At 53.0% G+C, this 21,589-nt stretch overlaps 1 protein-coding gene across 1 annotated transcript in view; it reads right to left on the reverse strand.

Annotated features, from left to right (window-relative positions):
- Positions 1–648: 648 nt before the first annotated feature.
- Positions 649–21,589, reverse strand: part of TENT4A (terminal nucleotidyltransferase 4A) — a gene marked incomplete at both ends in the record, with an annotated part of 42,660 nt that continues 21,719 nt past the window's right edge. The window contains 12 exons of the mRNA XM_082835923.1: positions 649–843; positions 2,361–2,525; positions 4,390–4,548; positions 4,998–5,170; positions 5,761–5,861; positions 6,818–6,944; positions 8,848–9,061; positions 11,630–11,758; positions 12,752–12,859; positions 15,201–15,321; positions 16,197–16,243; positions 17,036–17,159. Of these exons, the coding sequence (XP_082692049.1) occupies positions 649–843; positions 2,361–2,525; positions 4,390–4,548; positions 4,998–5,170; positions 5,761–5,861; positions 6,818–6,944; positions 8,848–9,061; positions 11,630–11,758; positions 12,752–12,859; positions 15,201–15,321; positions 16,197–16,243; positions 17,036–17,159 (1,663 nt within the window). The remainder of the gene's footprint in view (positions 844–2,360; positions 2,526–4,389; positions 4,549–4,997; positions 5,171–5,760; positions 5,862–6,817; positions 6,945–8,847; positions 9,062–11,629; positions 11,759–12,751; positions 12,860–15,200; positions 15,322–16,196; positions 16,244–17,035; positions 17,160–21,589) is intronic.

A 21,589-nucleotide genomic window follows, 5' to 3' on the forward strand; every position in this document is an offset into this window, starting at 1 on the left:
ACATAAAAATAAACCCCAAGCCCCTCGTTCGCGGTGTTCGTAACAACGCTCATCAGACAACCAGCCGACAGGATGAACCCAACTTAGAAAATGCAACTCGGGAAAGGATCTAAGCTCGTTTAAAAAAATTCCCTTCTCCCTTAAATATAACTTATGTGAAAATATGAAATTAAATAAAAAATATCTGAGTTATTGCACAAATCATAAATTTCCAATATTTACATAGAAAAACAGTTCTGAAATTTGAAACAAAATGTGAGGGCAGTAAAACAAGGATGACCTCCCAACAAATAACGGGGTTCGATCTCCGTTGCTCTGACAACGTGGAATGAAGTACCAACGCAAAGGACAGACACGGTACCGAGAAAGGCCAAGGCCCCGTCCGTCCCCGCAGCTCCTGGTCCAGCACTGAAGGGAGACTCCTGGGAAGGCAGAAGGCAGCGTCCACGTCCAGTGAGGCTCCACAGACGAGCACGGGAGCCGTTCTTCATGACGGACGTGGCCGCCGCACAAGGAACATGCAGAGCGAGCAGCCGAGGGCGCCGGGGGCCCGGCTGGCGTGCTGGGTGCTGGTCTCAGGTCCCGGGGGCGCCGAGGCCACCCGGCTCCAGTCTGGGAGGTGTGGGCCGGGTGGCGCCACCAGGAGTATTATCTGCTGAGACTGACGGGCAGGCTGTCCCTCGTGTGTGTGTGTTTTCTCCTCCTCCAGCCGGCGCGGTTATACTGGTGGTGCCCCCGGTTGCCCACGGGAGGCCGCACCCCTCCGCTGCCCACCGCACTGTAGCTGCCGCCTTGGCCGTGGCTGTGGGAGCCCTTCATGGACAGTTTCATGCCGCTGTGCTGCTGAGGGGACCAAGAGGGACACAGGGTTGGAGGCCATCCTGGACAGGGCCCACGTGGAGACCCGCCGCCTCCGTGGGCTGGGAGCCCGAGCGAGAAGGAGACACGACCCCGCTGGGGGGTCTGAAGGGCGGCGGGCCCGCGGGCAGGGCTGCAGGCTGCGCACGGTGGCCCGCTGCGTGTGTGCACGTGACCCCAGACGCGACGGGACGGACAGCGAGCCTCCGCTCACGCCTCACAGGGACTCCTGTTGCTACCTCCAGACACGGGGAACTACCCCTGACCCAGAGCTTTGTCAACACGAGAACTGTGGGCCTGTTTCAAACCACACGTGTTCATATCCAAATACGTCCGGAACCTCACTTCTAGCTGCTTCTACGTGTCCACAGAGATAAGAGGGTCCCTCTCACTTTCTCCCCCAGACTTCGACCATGACATTCTGGAAACACACGAGCGGGTTCCGTGTCAGTGGGGTGTGTGCAGGCTGCTCCCAGGCCGCCTAGCCCCACGCACAGCAGACCAGGGAAGACATGGCTGGTCTCAGGAAGGTTCCAGAGCAAAACCAGCAGAAGGGGGTTAAGAAGGAAAGCCAAAATGCTATTATTAAGGAAGAGCACTTTTGCCCTCTGCAAAGTTGTAATTTCATCCTGAGTATTTCTAACAGATCAGCGTAGCAAGCCAGGTAGCGATAAATCCAGGAAGGAACGTTCTATTACTTAACTCTAAATGAAAAAGGTAAGCAGGACTCAGTGACATAGGTCCAAAGAGCCAACCCTCAGGGATCAAAACTTACTGGCAAATGTGATTAGACAAGCAACAGAGAGCGCTGACCAGCGCGGAGGTGGACAAGCGCCGTCAGCCTGGGCGCGTTGGCCTTCGGGCCTCGCACCCCGACCCCCATGCCTGGACACGGTCATGGTTCTTTCCAACATCCTGGCACCTTAACAACGACCTGTCTTCCTGATACCAAGTTTCTAATGTGTGGGATCTGGACTTAGAGCAGCCACAGGGCAATGGACAAATGCATTCACAGGGACCACCCCACCCCGGTCACTAGAAAACCAATCGCACGCAGGCCCTGCCAGGCCCTCTGCCCAGGGCACCCACGGCAAAGAACAGGGAGGGAGTGCAACTGTGGGAAGACAACACTGCTCACGGCGTGATCGTTCCTGGTTTCATCATCTGCTTCTTGAAAACCAAAGTTCTTTTAGCGTGTAAATTAACAGAAAAATGGGAAATCAAAATATTCTTCACTTCAAACATAATTTTTATGCTAACAAATTCAATAGAAAAAAGAGATGCGTGATGAATTAAACTATACGAAATTTTGAAATAATTTCTTAACACTTGTAAAGTTTTGTTTGTTACAAGGGAAAGCAAACATGAAGCTGAATGATCAGAGAAGAAAAAAAAAAAAAAGAATCTCTGTGGAATTCCCTCTCGTGGAGAAAGCATTAAGCACCGGGCTATCACAAACCTGCTTGGTGGGAACCCAGGACCCGGGCGGACAGGACTCATACCTTGTGATACAGGTGAGGGCTGGAGAGCGCGTTGGGCGGCGCAGATGGGACGGCCGGGGAAGACACGTGGTGGACAGCTTTCAGCGCTGGAGCTCCTTCGATGCCAGCTGGTCTACAGGGCACGGGGGCCACCCCGAGCGTTGGTGGAGGTATAGTAAACCTGGTCTGGGAGAGAACGAGCAGAGACGTCCGTGAGGCACCAACGCAACACAGGCTAAACCAGCCCGTCCCTACCATGGGCGCCGACGAGGGTGCCATTTGCAAACAGGCCCCTTAGCTTGTGCCCGACTACAACATCTTATTTTGAATCGGACATATTCTATACTCTGAAACAGCAACGACGATGTGAAGTATGTCCAGTCACCCAAGTCGTGAGGTTTTAATATTCATTGAAGACCAAACAATTCAAAAACATTACAGTCATCAAAATACCTGTGCCCCCTGGTCTCCAGAAAGAGCCCTCAGCAAGGCAGATGACAGGCGTGAGGCTGGCCCGAGCGAAGGCCCACAGACGGGGTGGACACCCTCCCCGCTCTCGTCAGAGTCCCCAACGCTTCCGTCTTTGCATCACTGGCCCGTCACGGGGCAGAGGTGCTGGTGGGAGCCCCTCCACTCACTTTCAACAACCTCACTGCTCTCGTCTTAGAAGTGGATGCATTTGCCCCAAAGACCTCTGGAGCGTGACCGTGGCCACCGGGGCAGCGGCTGCAGCAGGAGCTGGGGCCTCAGGGGTGCGCTCGGGGGCTGCAGGGCACACACAGTGCCCCTTCCTCACACCTCCTCCCCCCCCACGCCGGGGCCTGAGCACACCCGCGGCCTCTCCTCCGTGGGGGCTCTGCGGCCCCAGCTCTAAGTCCCCACTGCACCCCGAGTGGGCAGGGGAGACTGTACACGTGAGGTTTTCAAGTGGGATTTCCCTTAGTTACCCCACTGGAAGTAATGTTTGAAGTCTGGGAATACAATGAGAAAGTGGGCTTTGAGCCTCATCTTAAAACTTGAATGACCTTAGCTTCTGCCTCACTCACTGTCCGTGCGGGTGACAGATGGGACCCGGCACAGCATGTGGCCCTGACCATCCCCCCGACATCCCCAGCATCCTGGAGGGAGAGCACGGGCAGCACGGATCGGCACGCAGCTCTCGAGGGAGCTGAGCCCAAGGAAAGGTTAGAGCCAAGTTCATCATCTGTGGCAGTTTACTTTCACAGCGCAGGCACCTGCCTCTTCATTTCACGCTTACGCAGCAACTGAAGGTTTCTGGGGGTGCTATGCTGATGGCCGCCTCCACGCATCCTGGGCCCGCTGCCCTCAGTCCCCGCGGCCTGAGGCGTGTCCCGAGAACGCCCTGCTGGATGGAGAGCCAAGCAACGCAGAGGAACCCGGCAATACGTTCGCACGCATCCGCGTTGCTTTACTCAGATTATACCCCACACTGTGGAAACGGGTTCTACTTTAGAAGTCAATTAACGGGACGGGCTTTATATACGTGTAATTGATGTATATTTGGGAAGCAGGTACAAATTTAAAATATTTAAAATTAACGCTCTAATTTTGTCTAAATTTTTTAAAAGAGGACATATTCAAATAGAAAAAAAAAAAAACCTATAAATACTGCCTAATGGATAATGTGGAGAAGTCAAAGTTTATATCAAAACTTAGTAAGAGTGTAAACACTGAGAATCTAGGGGAGAGCAAGGACAGTGTCCGTCTCTGCCCAGGGACGGCAGCGGAGTCCCTCTCTCAGCATGGCCCCAGGGAGGTGGCCCCACGCTTGCAGAAAAGCCACCTCGGTGCCCGGGAACCAAGAGTCCCCTCGCTGCAAACACAGGGCCTGGCGGGCCTCAACTGCACGGACGTCCCTTGAACAACAATTACATCCTATCCACCCACAGAAGATGAGAATTTCCGACAAGACGGAAGTGGAACTTCCAGAGACTTTGAAAGTTGCTTCTCTAAGTTCTACCGTATCAGCCAGTCCTACAGCGCAGGCAGCAGCTGGGAGCTGGTCCCGGGGCTGTCACCAGCCACGTACCTGGGTGTTAGTTGCCATGACCAGCGTCCTGGGCGTGGCCGACTGAGGTCTGCCGCTCGGCACGGGCAGGGCGGCAGGCAGGCTGGCCGGCAGAGGGGCAGGCACCTGGAGGCTGAACTGGCGCACGCTGGGCGTCGGGCAGGGGGGCGTGTCCGAATCCTGGGGGTGACAAGAGGATGGCTGCACCCGAGGCCCGTGCCCCTAACATCGACGGGAGCGGCCAAGGGTGAGCCCCCAGGGTCCTGGGATGTGGGCAGCCCCAGTCTGCCCAGGCTTCCCCCGAGTCATAAGACCTGGGCAGAAGAATGTAAGCGAAGAAGAACGTAAAGGAGATGCAGAAGAGCCCAGACTGCAAGGTCTCATCTCCCAGTAAGTGGGTGAGACACGACCCACGGCAGCCGCGCTGTGCGGGCCCACCACTCCCGAGGGGCCACATGCCCGCCACCTGAGGCTCTAGGCACAGCAGGGACCGCTGGGCGCGCACGCGGGGTGGCCTCAGGCACACAGAGCAAGCGATAAAGCGAGGGGGGTAGAGTTTAAACTCACTGCTGCGGGCGTTTTTCACACACACACACACACACACACACACTCCCAGCAGAAACACTCACGATGTCGCTTCCGGAGAGCGAGGACACAGAGGAGGCAGACGAGCCGGAGGACAGGAGCTGGGGGCTGGGCAGGGACAGGGCCAGGCGTGGGCCGCAGGGCGACTCGGGGTCCCGGCGCGGAGGCTGCTCCCCCTCGCACGTGCCCGTCCGCTCGGTGGTCTTAATCCTGTCGTCTATGGAGGGAAGACAGAGCTGTCACGCACCTCAGCCCGAGGGCCCCGCCGCGCCTTAAACTCTGCTCAGGGGCCTGACAAACCGCATTTCTAATTTACTTCGTTTCGATTGATTTTTAAAATTACATTTCAGTTACTGGAGAACATTTAAATAGGCCTGGAACAACGTGGATGTACAGTTTCATCTGGAAATTGCACAAACCCTGATCACGATGTGCTCTAGGTATAAAAACACACTGGATTTCAAGGGCACAGTACCGAAAAAAGAATCTCAGTAACTCTGTATATTGACTACCTGTGCAAATGTTAATATTCTGAACACTAGAAGTTGAATAAAATATATTATCAAAATTAATTTCACCTGCTTCTTTCCACGCTGGCAATGCAGTTACTAGGAGCTTTAGAACTGCACGTGTGGCACACCCATTATTTCTACTGTACAGCACTGGCCTAACCTTAACAGTTTTAAATGAAACTCTCACAGAAAGCGAGGTGCCCCTGGAGTGAACAGTTTACCACCAAGGGACAAAGAGACACTGCTGCACCGACGGGTCAGGCGGCGCAGCAACGGCCCTGGGCTGGCCTCTCACCGGCGTCTGGCGGCACGTGGGCCCGGCCGCCCCACTTCTCCTTGATCCACGCCCGGTAGTCGATCACCTCCTGGGTCACCTTGATGATCCTCCCTAAGGTGCTGCAGCAGGAGGACACGGGCAGTCAACAGTCCTTCCCAGCAGCTACTTTACATTTTAACACAGAACCTCACTAAGCGAAAGGCGGGCAAAGAGCTGAAATAATTTTACAAATCTGTATGACTTCCGGGGTTTGAGCCCAAACATACTTTGCAATCACAGGACAGAAAAAATGGGTGCTCTTAGGCAGAAATCCTTGGACCTACGTCTATCTACAAAAGACGGCTGAAGCCCGGGGCCGAGTAGGGAAGCCCGCCTTCCCCAGCCCCAGTGACCACAGGGGTCCCGTTTCCCAGCACTCGGGCGAGACAGCGAGAGCCCAGCACGGGCCCAAAGCTCTGCCTGCAAACGCTGAGTGGACTGAGGCCGCAGAGCCCTGTGCAACCACCGCTGGGGCCAGGCCTCAGAGGCCACTGTCTCCATCACCTGCCGAGGATGGAGGTGGCGGTCCTGCTGCGGTGACCACTGGTGACCATCACCTCAGCCTTCCTCTCAACTCCCCTCTCCTCGCCCTCCAAGTCCCTCCACCTCCACCACAGCAGCAGCATCTGGGCTCAGAAAGAAATATTGCTCATCGCCAATCAAAGCATACACCACGAGAGTGCACACTCAAAACGGGGAATGGGGGACAAGTGTGCAGGAAGGGGCCGGGGCGGGGGGCAGACGTGTCCCTCGGAGCTGAGCACCCACATTTTGAAGACGGCCTGAGAAAAAGCACCACGTGCCACAGCTTTAAAAGCCAGAAATGAGCTCCCCAAAACTAACACCCTGAGAAAATGTTAACTCCCTAAATAAAAAATTTTCCACCCTTGAGCACGATGACCATCCTGAACTCCTGAAAGGCCTTCCTTTACCAGTATTTCCCAGTTCTCCCAAGATAGGGTGGCACACCCGTCAACAAACGACAGAGGCCAGGGCACCGGTGCTGCAGAGGCTGCGGCACCCAGGACAGGGCTACCTTTCGGAATCTCTGTTGGGATAGGACCTGGCGAGCGGCGACACGGCGTGGCTGAGAACGATGTAGGCGTAGTCGAACACCTGCTTCACTTGCATGGCCCCGTAGGAGCTCCGGCCCACGTCGTTCCCTGAAACAGAAAGGTTGCCGTGGGAGCTGCTACCCAGCCGCGTGGTCCTCTCGCGTGAGCCTTTCCCACACAGGCTCCCAGCCCTGAAACACCCTCCAGACCCCTCAGCACAGCTGGATCGGGCGCCAGGATGTGCACAGCGCCCACCACCGTGGGCAGCTGGGGGCATTGCAGCCCGAGGGCCCCTCTCACCATCAGATCAGGATCCATGTCCGTTAAAGGAGCCGTCATCCATGGAGACGGAGTGACAGCTCCTCAAACGGTAGGGTCACCCCCCGGATGGCAGGAAGCGCAATGGAGCCAAGGCACAACCTTAACCAGACGGCCAGGGCCTGCCCGAGAGGACAGGTCAGCCTGAGCCCCGCACCTGTCAGCACCGAGGGGGCCTGAAGGAGCAAACCCTCGAGGACAGAAGGTGCCGGGCCGAACTCTTGGGTGGATGGCAAATAAAGACGAAGCCGCCACTGAAGTCGGCAAGAGCCACAGGCAAGGAGCGGCTCTTGTTAAGAATGGCAGGGTTTCCAAGTTTAATTTTTACACGTAACTCGCCCTTCACAATTCAGGTGAGGGTGTTTTTTAGGAGATATATCCTTAAGTACTGGAACTGCCTCCTTTCCAGGTTTAATAATAATGTAACCCAGTAACTGTGTGGGTTTTCATTTTTCAGTTATATTTCAGCAAACACTGAAGACCAAGGAATTGCCTGCCATTTAACTGATCCAAACAGACAAACCGGTGAGAGAAACCTGTCCTGCTGGGCTGAGGGGTAAGCACCTGTGTGGACTACAGCACTTACAGATCACAGAGGAGCGTCTTTCAAAAGACTTTTAAGAAATAAATTTCATACCCCAGAAGCCACAACACAAAACAGAAATCATAAATTTGAGGATGTTGGAAAACATATACAGGAGCAAAACAATAAAACATACCAGATACAGACACAAGAGACAGAAGTACAGCGCGTCAGCAAAGAGAGGCTCCCCTGACGCACAGAGGACCTTACAACGTCAGTGAGGACAGGCCAGCAGACAGATGGGCAAAGCACATGAGCTCACACAAAAGTAACACAAAGGGCAGTGGGCCTGGAGCTAACCTCCACCACCCTTCCTGTCACTTGTCTGTCACTGACTTGATCACCAACAGTAAGTACACTGTGTCACCTAATAAATGCTCGATAAACATTTTGTGCAATTGATGGTAACCACGTGTTTAACCTCACTCATCATTAAAGAACTGTAAGGTACGTCACAACGTGTACTGCACGGTCTCATCAGATCGGCAAAGATTTAAAAGACGGTCACCAAAGGTGTGGGTGTAAAGCATCCTAACCTGCCTCGGGGTCTGCAAGGAGGAAGCCCTTACAACGAACACTCCCCATGCACAGAGGAAAAGGGTCTCGCGTGCATTGTTTAAATAAATGACAAGCTGCAGTCTGTTGGTATTATGTGACGCCATTCAATTAATAAGGAGGCAACAATCAATGTTAATATCCACGTATGGAAAACTGGAGAAAAACACATCGAAAGGGAGGGGATTAGGGCATACTTCACTTTTCTATGTGACAAACTTCCGGGAAGCAGATGGTTTATGATGGATACGTAACACTTTTCTATTCAGAAAAAATAAATTTTTTTCTTAATTCTCACTTTCTATGTTCTTCTGATTACAGAAAGTAAACAAAGTTGCAACTTTACAGTACGTTAATTAGAAGCATTAAGAATGAATTCTGAACGTGCCACCATTGACTCTGTCAGTACAGCAGGAACCCACATCAGATCACATGCCCTCGGCTCAGTGTGTGTGTGTGGGGGGGGGGGGGGGCGGGGGCCTGTGGATGCCCCTCCACACCCGGCTGGCGCGCGATGCCTCCATGCTGGGGCGAGTGCAAGGCGAGGGTCCTTACCAGGCAGCAGGGGGTCCTCAATGCACAGCATCGACGGCCTGTACCCGCTGGTCATGGCTTTCATGATCTCCTCTTTGGCGATATAGGCACCTCCTTCTTTTATTCTAATACCAGTTTTCAAGTAATTAAAATTTCTTCCGTAGAGTTCAAAAAATTCTACAAGAAGCATTCCAAGGTTTTCATCAGCTCTCCGGGCATCAATTCTTGGATGCAACTGTAAAAGCAAGGCATCCACGGTTTGTTCGGATTCTGGTCACTCTCTAGGGACAGCTGCGCGAGGCGGCCTCGGCTAGCCTGCCAAGGATGCACACAGCCGGTGGCCCTCGCTTGCCCACCAGCACCGTGAGGACACTCGCAGAGGCAGCCACGAGGCGCCAACAGAGCCTGGATATCTTTTGCCAATCGAGTGCTCAAAAGAAATAAAAGTTTCTCCCCTGAATCTCTATATTATACTTTAATTCTCTGACATCTGTAACCCACATAGCTACTTCCTACACAGACATCTGATGGACCGCAAATTCCCCAACACTGATAAATAAGTGGACCATGTTCTGCACAATTTAGAGTCACTAGATGGTGGAGGCGCTTTCACGGATTCTAATCTCAATTCCATTGTTCTGAAATACAGCCAACAGGGGGCAGTGCGAGACTGAACAGTACCACAGGGCAACGTGAAACGGTTATTGTTAACTGTGTATGGTAGTCAGCACCGCATCAGCACCGCATCCTGATATTTACAGCAAACTCACATCCCTGCCCGGGCATACGGGTACGCGTCAGCCTCGGCTCCACACCACGCTTTCTTGAAGCAGGTGATGGATTTATTCTGAAGCTCCAAGCCCCTGTCTACTGACCCCACCCGTGTGTCACTAATTTAAGAGGCTCACGAATGTGAGCAACAGGGACCTGCGCTGCCCACTGTGACGGCCACGAGCCGTACGTGAGTATTTATATTTAAACGAATTAAAACAAACAAATTAAACATTCAGTTTGCTGGTCTGCTATAGCCACACTGCCAGCGCCCCGTAAGCACACATGGCCATGCTGCTGGACCGAGCAGACAGCACTGCCCTCACACAGCAAGTCACACTGCACAGCAGCAATCAGGAAAGGACGGTCAAGTCCCAAAGGACGTAGAAGTCCGAGTCCCAGCAGAAGCACAAGGGCTGAAAATGCTTATAGCACAGGGCTCCTCAAGGAAATACGGTTTCTAAAGCCTGCAGGTGTTTTCAGGGTTCGGAAGACCTTACAAAGGCACAATGCTGCACTCTTACTTCTGCCTTACCTTCTCCCTTCCTTATTTTCCTGGCCTTAGTCAAAAATCATCCAGCTGAGAGCCCACCCGGGGCAAGGCTGGGCCTCCTGACCTCAATGAGCCGTGAAATGAACACAGACGCTACAGCAGTCACGGCTTTGAGGCAGGGCGGGCAAGGCACCAAGGGACGGGCAGGGGATAGCGGCAACCCCGCCCCCGCCAGGTGCGGCCTCCATGGTCACTTCAGACGAGGAGCCCAGCACCACAGACGTGGGCAGTGGTCCGTTACAAGGGTACTGGAAGAGTTTCAATCAGGAAAACAGGAGGAGATAAATTAAGCGCACAACGTCATGCTCTGTTCAAAATAATGTCCGGGGCTTCCCTGGTGGCGCAGTGGTTGAGAGTCCGCCTGCCGATGCAGGGGACACGGGTTCGTGACCCGGTCCGGGAAGATCCCACATGCCGCAGAGCGGCTGGGCCCGTGAGCCATGGCCGCTAAGCCTGCGCGTCCGGAGCCTGTGCTCCGCAACGGGAGAGGCCACGACAGTGAGAGGCCTGCGTACCGTAAAAAAAAAAAATAATGTCCGAAAACTCGGGAAGAACGGCTACAAGGGCAGCATCTCCAAGGTGAAAGGGGAGGCCAAGGCAGTGTCATTAGAACGGTAAGAAAATGGGCGCGGAACTCCATTTTTCACTGTTCTTACAGCACCTCTGCAAAAACATGCCAAGGAAATCAACATGGTGAAAGGCGCTGTGACCAGCAATCCTACTGTCAGCTGTACTAATGACACTGAGAAAAATGACCAAATTCTGGACATAAAACCACAAATGTAAACCTGCTGATAAATATGGAGGACGGTGCTGTGCAGCTAGAACACAGGCGCAGTCCTTCATTCCAGTAAATTTAAACGGGGCAATTCATGTCTCCGTTAACTTAGAGAATATATGTCTAAAAAGTAGTATAAGTATAGTTTATCACAGCATTTAATACTTAGGGAGGTTCTCTCTTGATTGATTTTTCCATGGTACTCAACAAAATAAGCACAACAGATAATTAAAGACAAAATACTGACTTTTCATCACTCAGAAAAAAAAGCCCTCTTCAGTATTTTTTTACCTTCTGTGGTAGCCAACTATTTTTCTGAGACAAATTTTGCAGTATAAATCATAGTCAAGAACCGAGAAAAATAGTGTTTCACTGTCCCTCAAGGCATGAAATTTTTCTAAATATAAAGAGTGTTTCTTCAAGGTTAGATCAATATACACCCGATTGACAGAACGAGATAAGCCCTCCCTCCAACAGTTAAATCGGATACAAAAATAAGCTACGAAGGAGCAAAGGAAATAGTATTGATCAAAACAGAGTTTTATGATGAAGACTAGAAGTCAATTTCTACCACACCAAACAGAATACCGAAGGGACAGCGAGGAGCTGGGACCCATGAAGCAGCCGGTAAGAGCGTCAAGGAAGGGCACTCCCACGGAAGCCTCAGGGTCAGGGGTTCTCTCGCGAGAAAGCACACTCACCTGCAGAAAGCTGATGGCCATTAAAATTAGGCTGTACGAGCTAATTCCACCTGTAAAAACTTCATTCAGGTCCCTCTGCAGGAGGAACTGTTTCAGTACTAAAATCAAGTAAGGCAGCAATGAATATTTCTGCAAATTCCAAAAGAAAAACATCATCTGGTTAGATCCTGTAGCTTTGAAAACTTCTCACCCAGCAAATTCCACATGGCAGACAGGAAGCTCCCTTCATCCTCTTGCCCCTCGGAAGGCTCGAGGCCAATCATCCTCACACCGTAGGGGCCTGAGAATGAATTATGTGAGGGGCTCGTCAGGGCCACGCTGGGCCCGCCCCCCAGCTTATGGCTCAGCAGGGGTGAGGTGGGGAGCCTGCATGGAGACCCCAAGCCCAGTGGGGCTGGGGAGAGAATGAGCCTCTCCTCCCAGGGCTCTGCGGGTGGGTGTGCGGCAGTGCGCAAACGCCAGCACTCAGAAGCACCCGTGAGAGGGGCAAGGGGGGCAGCAGGAGGCCAGCAGAAGGCAGCATCGCCAAACGCAGGGCGAAGGGTGGAGGGCAGAAGGGCTGAGAAGTGGGTGGAGGGATGTGGAAGCTCCTGCTGCTTTTCCTGCTCTGCTGGGGTAGAAATGACCCTTCAGGCAAGCGGGATGGTGCAGAGGGAAGGGGAGCACGTGGTCCCGAAACTGTGGGCAGAGGCAGGGTCCAGATGATGGGGCTGGGGTCGCCTCGCCACCTCCACGGCAACAGGAGGGAAGGACTCTCCATTTAACTGCACCACACACCTGGTCAGAGTCCAGTGAATGCGTCCCATCCTTAGGCACTAAGCCCACCCAAAGTAAGCAAATCTACATACACTCCACTATGATGTACTCAACTTGCAATCAGGCACGCTGAGCTACAGGGATGGTCAGTTTGTAATAACCAGAAAGAATATTTCAACAAAGTGCTCTAAAATAATGCTCGAGTGTATGAAATGGTTAGCCAAGGAAGGCAAATCTGCAAAACAGCTCTGTAGTTTCGAAGTGTCTCTAGAAATAGTACTGCAGGATAAATTCAACTGCTACAGTCTTTGTCATTAAAGATTATCACCCCCTGGTTTTTACGGTGCTAACTTGCTGAGACAGCACCTTCATGTAATTCTTGATGAACTCTGCTGCCCGGACCCCAGTCTCCATGTTAAAGCTGATGTCGACTTTAACTTCCGTCTCCTGGTCTGTGAGTTTTATTATCGGCACCTGCAAGGATTTAATTGTGCTTTAGAAAACAGAAAACTGTGCTTTAATAGGCAACGTCTTCCACGGTCAGGCATCAGATGTTTCCCAAGTTGTACAGAGGGTTTTTCTCCTTATACACAGAAGGGGCTTAGAGATCATGAACCCCAGATTGTAAAGATGAGAAGAAAAGGGACTTTCCCAGCATCAACCCCATGAGCCCCCAAGGCCGCCCACCCATCCGACAACAGCTAGCGCTCATCTCTGCCGCCCTGCCGGCCTGACCCGGCGCCTCGCTGGTGACCGAGCATCAACCACGGGCTCTCTGCAGGACCTGCGCTCCCCAAGCCTGCCTACCGCGAGGGGAAGCCAGCTAAGGCCCTGTCCCCCCATGAGCGCCTGGGGATGGGCAGAGCTTTTGGTCCCCAAATCACATTTGCTAGAATTTCTGAAAGCGTTCAAAGTAACTTCAAAGCTGTTTTTTAAATTATATTTTGTACTAATATTGTTTTTCCAAACAACTCTATTGTGGGTTTTCATTCTTTAAGACAATTTAACTTAAAAACATTTTTTTCCCCTGAAAATCATGTAAAAGGCTATTCTCTAAATGCTCTCAGTAACAAGAATCATCACCAAAAGGCACCCAAAACCGGCCTCATAAAAGCTGCCAAGCAACCAGACCACACCTGCCCCACACAAAACTGTGTCTTCCAGGAAAAAAGGCAGCCTCTAAGGAACAAAAAAGGACATTCCCTCCGCCAAAACAATCGGGGTCTCACGAAAGGCTTAAAATGTCCGGAAGTCAACAGAGGAACACGCTCTTCAGTGCACACCTGCTCTGGGCTCTAAAACATATACACCTGGGGGCAAACTGCCCAGGACACGTGTAAGAGGGACAGGCCAGCGGGTGGTGACAGTCTCTCCTGGAGATCACCTCCACCACCAGGCAGGGCGAGGTCCAAGGAGGCAGAAGAGACAAAACACTTTCCCAAAGAACTGATCAAAACTGCTTCAGAAGGAGCCTGTGGTCAAGGGCCCACACCTCCCGGACGTGGTAAACTCCTCAGGAGCCAGCATCTTCCCCGGCACCTCTGGACACAGCTATGAAGTCTCTTCTATACACACAGACTTTTCTCCCCAAATCACTCCTGGCACCCTCCTGCCTTACACACACACACACACACACACACACACGCACACACACACACACACACACACACACACACACACACTCTCTCTCTCTCTCTCTCCCTCTCCCTCCCTCTCTCCCTCCCTCCCTCCCTCCCTCCCTCTCTCTCTCTCCCTCTCTCTCTCCCCGCCCCCACCCTCGCTCATGTGTTGAAGCCCCAGATTCTGGAGATTAGTAGTAACACTGCAATACTTATTTTGTGGTGGTTGTTCAAAATAGACCAGTTTCCACCTTAAACACAGCTCTCACGCTGGGCTCAGGGCCCGTGATGAGATGCCGGTGAGGCTGCCCGGCAGAGAGGGCTGCCTGGCAACAGCTGACACTCGTGGAGGCCTACGACGGGCCTCCAGCAGCTGAGGAGGTGTGTGACAGCAATGAGGCCACCTGACCATGCAGCTCCTGCAGCATCTATTCAGCACATGGTCTGTCCTCCAGAAAGTTCTGGAACCCAAGACATTCAGGCTGAGCCTCCTCAGCTGCTCTACACCTAAACAAGGACACCTGGTCAGAGACCACCGGCCACCCACCGTGCACTCTCGAGGGGCCAACACGACGGGACAAACGGTAGACCCACAGAAGGGCAGAGCCAAGACTCTGATAACCTGCACACAACAGGCAGGTAACACGGAGCTCCTGGGCTGTCGGCGGCCCTGGACCAGGGTGAACCTGGGCCCGCGCTTCCAAAGCCGCCTCATCTTCCATCTTCTCCCGAGAGAAGCACAGTTTTCACGTGTGTACAATTTTGGAACGATGAAAGGAACAGGCAAGCTTCTCTCTCTGAAGTATAACTTGGCAAATGGTAATCCTTTTCTACGTGATAAATGCCACAGTCTAATCATTCTGCCACATTCTCCACAAAAGGCAGCGTCTGAATCTGTCTCGTTTCGGGTATTAATATCTTTTCTTTACGCGGCCTCACAAGAGACGACCCCATCATGCATTTTAGAGCAGGAACAGTTTGGTGCTCTCACAACTTGTACTTCAGATGGTGTCTAAACATTCTCAGCTTCAACTCCTAACCACAAAAAAATACAAGCGCGTTTACACTACAAGTAGGGAAGTCTTCAAACACGCAGCCAGAAACCGCTGGCCACATCAGCTAACCCCACGGGACGCAGGCTGCCTGCAGGCGCGCAGAGCCCCTGCACCGGCCCGGGGCCCAGAACCCGCGCTTACCGTCGCCTTGTCGAGGACCTTGATGGAGCCCGGCTCGGCCACGCTGTGTTTCCGCAGGGCCTGCTCCAACAGCTGCAGCGGAGGGCGCTCCCATTTTCCAAAGACCACTAAGTCGATGTCGCTGGGTGGGAGAAAAGCGAGTGTGAGCCCTGCTCGCCTCCCCACACAGCGGCACACATGGCCGGCAGACCCGCGCCCCGGCACAGGCCCGCAGGTCCTCCGAGAGGCAGACGGCGTGCCGGGAAGCCCCTCCCACTCGGTGAGAGAGCGCAGCTGACGAGCCTCTCGTAACAGAGGCAGAAAGCAAACGCTGACCGAGTCTCCCGCACCCCGAGGCAACCGAGGCCCTCACGGCTGCACTGGCCCGGGCTCCTGGACACCTCGAATCTGTCCAGCTCCCCGCTGGCCCTGCCAACGCCAACCCAAATCCTGAGACTGTGGCCTCTTTAGCCTCCAAGCGTTAACAGTGGCTTGGGAGAATATAAGCTTTTAATAAGACGATGCACATAAAACTAAGATACTGAAGCGTCCTTGACAAGGGTACACTGGAGAACGGCTTTAGAATGCAAACTTCTTTGACGTTTTTCTATCCAATAAAAATCCTTACAAAATACTGTTCAAGTAGAAGTTTGCTTGAATCTTCATTAAAACATAAGATGAACTTTTCAAAAACAAATCCAAAAGTCTCAGACCGTCTTCTACCGCACTTGCTCCCACGGCTCTCACTTCCCCCCGCTCCTAGGAGCCAGCGCTCTGCATCCCACCACATTAAGTGCAAGAGGAAGAATGCAAAGCAGTCAGTTACCATAACGGTCATTAAATTTTTATTTCCTGCAATCTCCCCTCCGTGCTCCACCGTCTCTTCCTTTCGCGCGCGTCTCTAGCCTTAGCTTTGAATGCAAGGAACCTACTTTAGCCTTAACACGCGTGCAGACACCCACCCGGCTATGCAGACCCAACCCTGGTCCTCCGCGCGGCGGTGCAGCTGGGCCTCACCTGGTGGGAAGATAGAGGCCCGTGCTGAAGCTGCCAAATATCTGCACCTGCAACAGAGAGGGAGCGTCTCAGACGCGGCCACGCGGACGGCCCTGCCCCGCCCCTTCTCACGCAGCAACGCTGCGAGGGCCCAGCGGTCAAACAAACTCCTCTAGACCCGGAAAGGAATCTTCAACAACTCAGCACCAACGGGCGTAACAATTCCTGGCCTCGCCCACAGCCCACAAAGCCAGGGCCTGCTGAGAGCCCCGCGGCTCAAGCCCGGGGAAGGCACAGGGCAGGGCTCTGTCCCAGGGCACCGAAGTGCAAAGCCAGAAGTGCCGTGTGTCGCTGTGCCCTGGAGGGGAAGCCCGGGGCCGGCCAGAGGGCCGTCTCCCACTGGCCCCGCACTCCAAGTGCCCACGGACCGCATCTCAACGTACACGCGTTCGCTCTCTGGAAAAGTAGTGTGTAGTTTCACAAAACGGAACACACGCTAGGATGCGTGACGCAGGGAAGAGGTAAAACTTCTCATCTTAAGGTAAACTTAAACCAGGAAGAATAACCACACTGTTCCAAAAAGGAATTCCCTCGGGCCGATGGTCCTCATACTTGAAGGTGTCAGAACCACCAAAGTTCGGCAGAGATCCCACCTGGGCAGGCCCAGGGTTTCTGACTGGGCAGGGGCAGGGCGCGTGCGTCTCTAACCAGCTCCTCGGTAAGGGCGGCCACCCATCTCAGGACCCCCTGGAACCTGGAAGCATGGCCTTGGCCACGTCTGCACTGATCCACAGACACAGGCGGCCACAGGGTGCTGACATGAACTTGTAGCGACACAGAAGTGCAAAGGGTATACCCACATCAGCCGTCGGCCAAAGATCTTTAACCACAGTTTCGATCCTTTTCACCACCTCTCTTCTCATGGCTGCTTCTTCAGGACAAGGGGACATGAAGTTATAAAAGTCAATTATTTCCTCATGAAGTCTAGTGGACAAAAGAGAAACAAACTAGAGTTACAATTAAGCTTAACCACACTTCTCATTCTGCTGTTAGAGCAGCATGACACTAAAATATATTTCTGGCCACTTAAAATCCAGTTTCTTGTTTCCTCTGAAAGTATATAATGAAATGAACACTCTGTGGTGGATGAAATTCCACGGTACGGTTTAGCACCACAGAGTAACACAAGCAAATTTTGTTGATATAAATATCAAAACTTTCAATTGGCATTTAAAGGCTTATTCAAAAGAAACATTTCAGGGACTTTACATGAACGAACTGAGAGAACTCCATCCGTGAAAGATGGAGGGTGATCCCACCTGAGGCAGCGCAGGGAAACCCAGTGGGTTTCTCACCCTGTCCGGGTTGTGCTCTGCACCCATGGGCACCCTCACTAAAGGGTCTGAGACAGGCCAGGCCAGGAAGACGTGTGTCCTCGGGAGCCTGGCGGCCCCAAGTCTCGACAGCCAGGTCTGCCTGGCCCACCAGCAGACAACACCCTAGACCCCGCACCCAGGGCCCACGACCACATCTCTCGGGCAGAAAGCCCCACTCAACTCAGCACTGGAGCAGCCCCCTCACGATTCCCGCAAGGAGGCCAGCACCAAGGTGTGCAGGGACACGAGTCAGCTCGGCCCTCTCTCCCTCTCGGTCTTTCCTAACAAAGGTCTAAACAGCAATGGTTTCAGGAGAAAGGAGCGGGCTCCAGAAGCTGCCTCACACCCCTGCCCCCAAACTCACGTCTCTGCCAGTCCCCGGCGGCAGCGACGGGGAGTTAAGTCTCACCCGAGGATCTGGGCCGCAGACCCAGGAAGGAAGCACAGGCCACCCTCGGTTACTGTCAGGGATTTAAAGACGGGCAAGCAAATAACGCGATCCTAGGAGTTACGTCAAGTCAAAGCTAGCTGCTTCCGTTCTAAGTTTGATTATTAGCGTGGAAAAGAGAAGACAAAACGAAATTTGTTCAATAATACTATCATGTTAGTTAGCTCAACAGCTAGCAAGACAGTCCACCCGACAGCAGACAACACTTAACAGGACCTTCCAGCGCCAAACGACAAAGGTAAGGACAGGATGTCTAACATCTCACCTGCCCTCGGCTCTTGTTTGAGGCCAACCTCACTCTCTCACCTTCAGGACTGCCACCCCCACTACTCACTTGAAGTGACCATCCTGACACTCAGTTTAAAAGCTACTCGAAGCCGCTGACAGCACACATGGGACACACACAGGAAATAAACGCCCGACACGCTTGTTCACAGTGCATCTGCAAGGTCAGTGAGGCCATCACTGATTGGACCCCTGACGTTATCACGTTTAATTTTTTTTAAAAAAATCACGCAAAACTTCACCCCAAGCATGCTGCTGATTCAGCCATGAGTCCCGTTTTTAGTAAGCCCAAAAAGGTAGAAAGTCATGCAACATTAAAATGCAATAATTTTTCCAAAATATCTACCCAACTCCACGATTTACCAGGTCGAGCTTCTAACATCTCAACAACTACCCAGCGCCAACTACATCCTAAAGCCTTTAACTGCATCTCTTCCAGCAGCTCAGCAGGCACGTCACGTCGGCGGCGTGGCCGATGGTTCCCAGCGCTCGGCAATGTCGTCAGCAGGACCAGATGTGTCACGTTAGTGACCACACCGGGGACCTCCCCCTGTTAACAAGTGACAGTAACACTGTCACCGGGCAGCTGTCAGGAGACAGCACAGGGCTCCTCGGGGCAACAGCATGTGCCACTGGACCAGCCGTCACCTCGCTGAGAAGTCAGTCCATCAAAGCACTAAGAGCACACGCTCTCCTGCAGCTCAGCGCTGCTCTGCTAACACCAGGAGTACAGAAGCATAGAGACGTTAGATAAGGATATGGGCCTAGAGCACCTAAGCAACTGGCCCAGAGACACGGAAGAAGGACAGCAAACCTGGTGTGGCAAAACCCTATCCACACCCCACAAATGTAACACATTAAACCATCTAGGAAACAGGCCATTCCGATTTGCCAAAATGTCACTGCCAGTCTGCGCCTGCAGGGTGGAGAGAACTGTCACATGTGAAAGAACAACATGAAAAGTCGCCCGTCAGCTTCCCAGGAGGCACGGACACGGCCCAGTGTGACAGTGTCAGTCTCGTCAGATGTTCTGTTGACTTGCCTGTCACTGAGAAGGGCGCTCCTTCTCTGTGACAGGCAAGCACGCCTCCCCTCCTGATTCAGGAGAGATGAGTAACGAGGCCACGGTGTGCCCACATCCCAGAGCGGAGTGCCAGCAGAGCACACGCCTCCTGATTTCAGAGTTGGGTTCCACCAATAAGATACACTAATGAAACGCCTACCTGAAATTTGTATTAAACTGCATCTAAAAATTAGCAACGGCTGTAACAAATATTAGGAAGAGTATTTTTGCTCTGCCTTCTGGGAATGGAAGGGATCCTGCTGGCGGCCTGGTTGGACAGGGTGGCTCTGGCCCGGCCCCTGCAGGCTCTTACTCGAGGCAAGCAGGGACCGGGAGGCACTGCGCGACCGCTGGGGCCACCTGAGGACCGCGTGGCTCTGGAGGGTGATGCACCACTGGTGCAGCAGAAGGACACGAGCAGGTCTAACAACCATCGTGAGGCCCGGGCAGATCCAGAGAGCCCTGCAGCTGCTCCTCCGGCTCAGGCTCTTGGTGGAAGGAACGCAGAGAGGAGAGGGGAAGCACGGAGGGCTGGGAAGGGTGGGGCAGGCAGTGCAGGTGTGGGTTGGGGCAGCCCAACAGAGCCTGCAGGCGGGAGAAGCAGCGCCCCGCCCTCCAGCCGGTGTGGTGACCCGGCCCCGCGGCCAGGCTCTGTCCAGGGAAGGTGACCTCCAGGGGCCTGATCTCAGCGCCGAACATCGCTTGCTTACGGTGAGCATTCAACCAGTATGTGTGGGATGAATCAAGTTATGATAAAATGCATATTTTGCTGATGACTTTGTCACTTAAGATCTACCTTCCCTGTACAATGTCATCAAAAATCAACATCCAAGAAACAGTTTACCCCTGTACCGGATACCTTGCTTTGTCAGCAGAAATTACTTAAATGGCCAACTGTCCTTTTAAAAAAATGTAAACAGTGATAAATAAAACAGCTGGGATTATTTATTCAGTACCACATTACAAGTAGCTTCCTCACTTTAAGAAACGACCCACGATGGTTAGGACAACACACTTTCACAGTAAGTGCCAGCGGCCGCGTGTGCAGCCATCGCCTCCGGCACTGAACATACACACGCGTTTGGTTCTCCAAAGTGCTTTGCTGAATTATGTCTGTGAAAAGTTTTGATCTTTTCTACTTGAAAACGAGGACAGTTACTCTTCTCACATATCAGAACCTCAGAGGAAGTTCACAGATGACAAGACGTCTACCTAAAACCACACCCAAGTCTCCTCCATGGCTCACAATTTAGTCACCGCATCTCCTAGAGCTCACGTCACCCCACTAGCTTTCAGCCTCCAAATCTTCCAAGGAAATTTCTATGCTGTGACCACCATGGAAAAATTCCTCCATCATAGGTCAGAGAGGTGGTATCTCAAAACCAGCAGGAACAACGATCGCCTGGAGGGCCCAGGCCGCTTACGAGGCCAGGGAGCATCTGCCAGGCCCCAGCAGAAGGCCCTGGGGAGACCTTCTCGGAGGGTTTCCTAAGGGGAGAGCTCCCACAGCCCTTTCCCCTTCCCCTTCCCTAGTCCCAGCGTGCTGGCCTGTGGCCGGCCTCCAGAACCGTGATCCCCGCAAGGCTGAGAAAAGCAGCAGAGGGAGAAGGTGGGCTGGTCCCCTGGGATCAGGGCACCACCACTCTGTTACTTTCACTCTTTGTAGCCAAGCCTAATCCTGACACAGCAGCGGAAAACCAATGAAGTTAGCTTCCTGCCTTGTTCTACATTTGAAAACATAACACAGACGCAGAGTTAAATTACTAAATGAAAACATCAAATAGAAGAAGTCAGGGGAAAAAAGCAAGGGAAATCATCAGCTATCTCGAACTTGAAGGAGGCCTTTCCAGACTCCAACACAAAAATGACAATCGCAACGCAAAGACTGAGAGAGTCAAATAATTACCAAGAAATTCTAACAAAAGACATGCGGAGTGTAAACAAATTAAAAAGCGAACGTCAAGTGCACATGTCAGAAGCAGGAAGGACTTGTTCAGAAAGACCAGGCCTCTCTCGGGCTGGACCTCACGCTCTGGGATCAGCTGACAACGTATCTCAAGAGAAAGGCATCCCTCGCTGAGCCCAGAACCCCACGCCTGGACACCTGGGCTCCGGACCCCCCAACACACGCTCGCGGCAGGGCCGTGGGTCAGGACGGGCGCCGTCCGCCCACCAAGAAGAGCAAGGGGAGGCTCCGTGACAGACAGGTGACAGACATGCCCTGCATGCACGTAACTCAGGA

This window comes from Leucopleurus acutus, assembly GCF_964270905.1.
Source record: "Leucopleurus acutus genome assembly, chromosome: 3".
In the NCBI taxonomy this organism is placed as follows: Eukaryota; Metazoa; Chordata; class Mammalia; order Artiodactyla; family Delphinidae; genus Leucopleurus; species Leucopleurus acutus.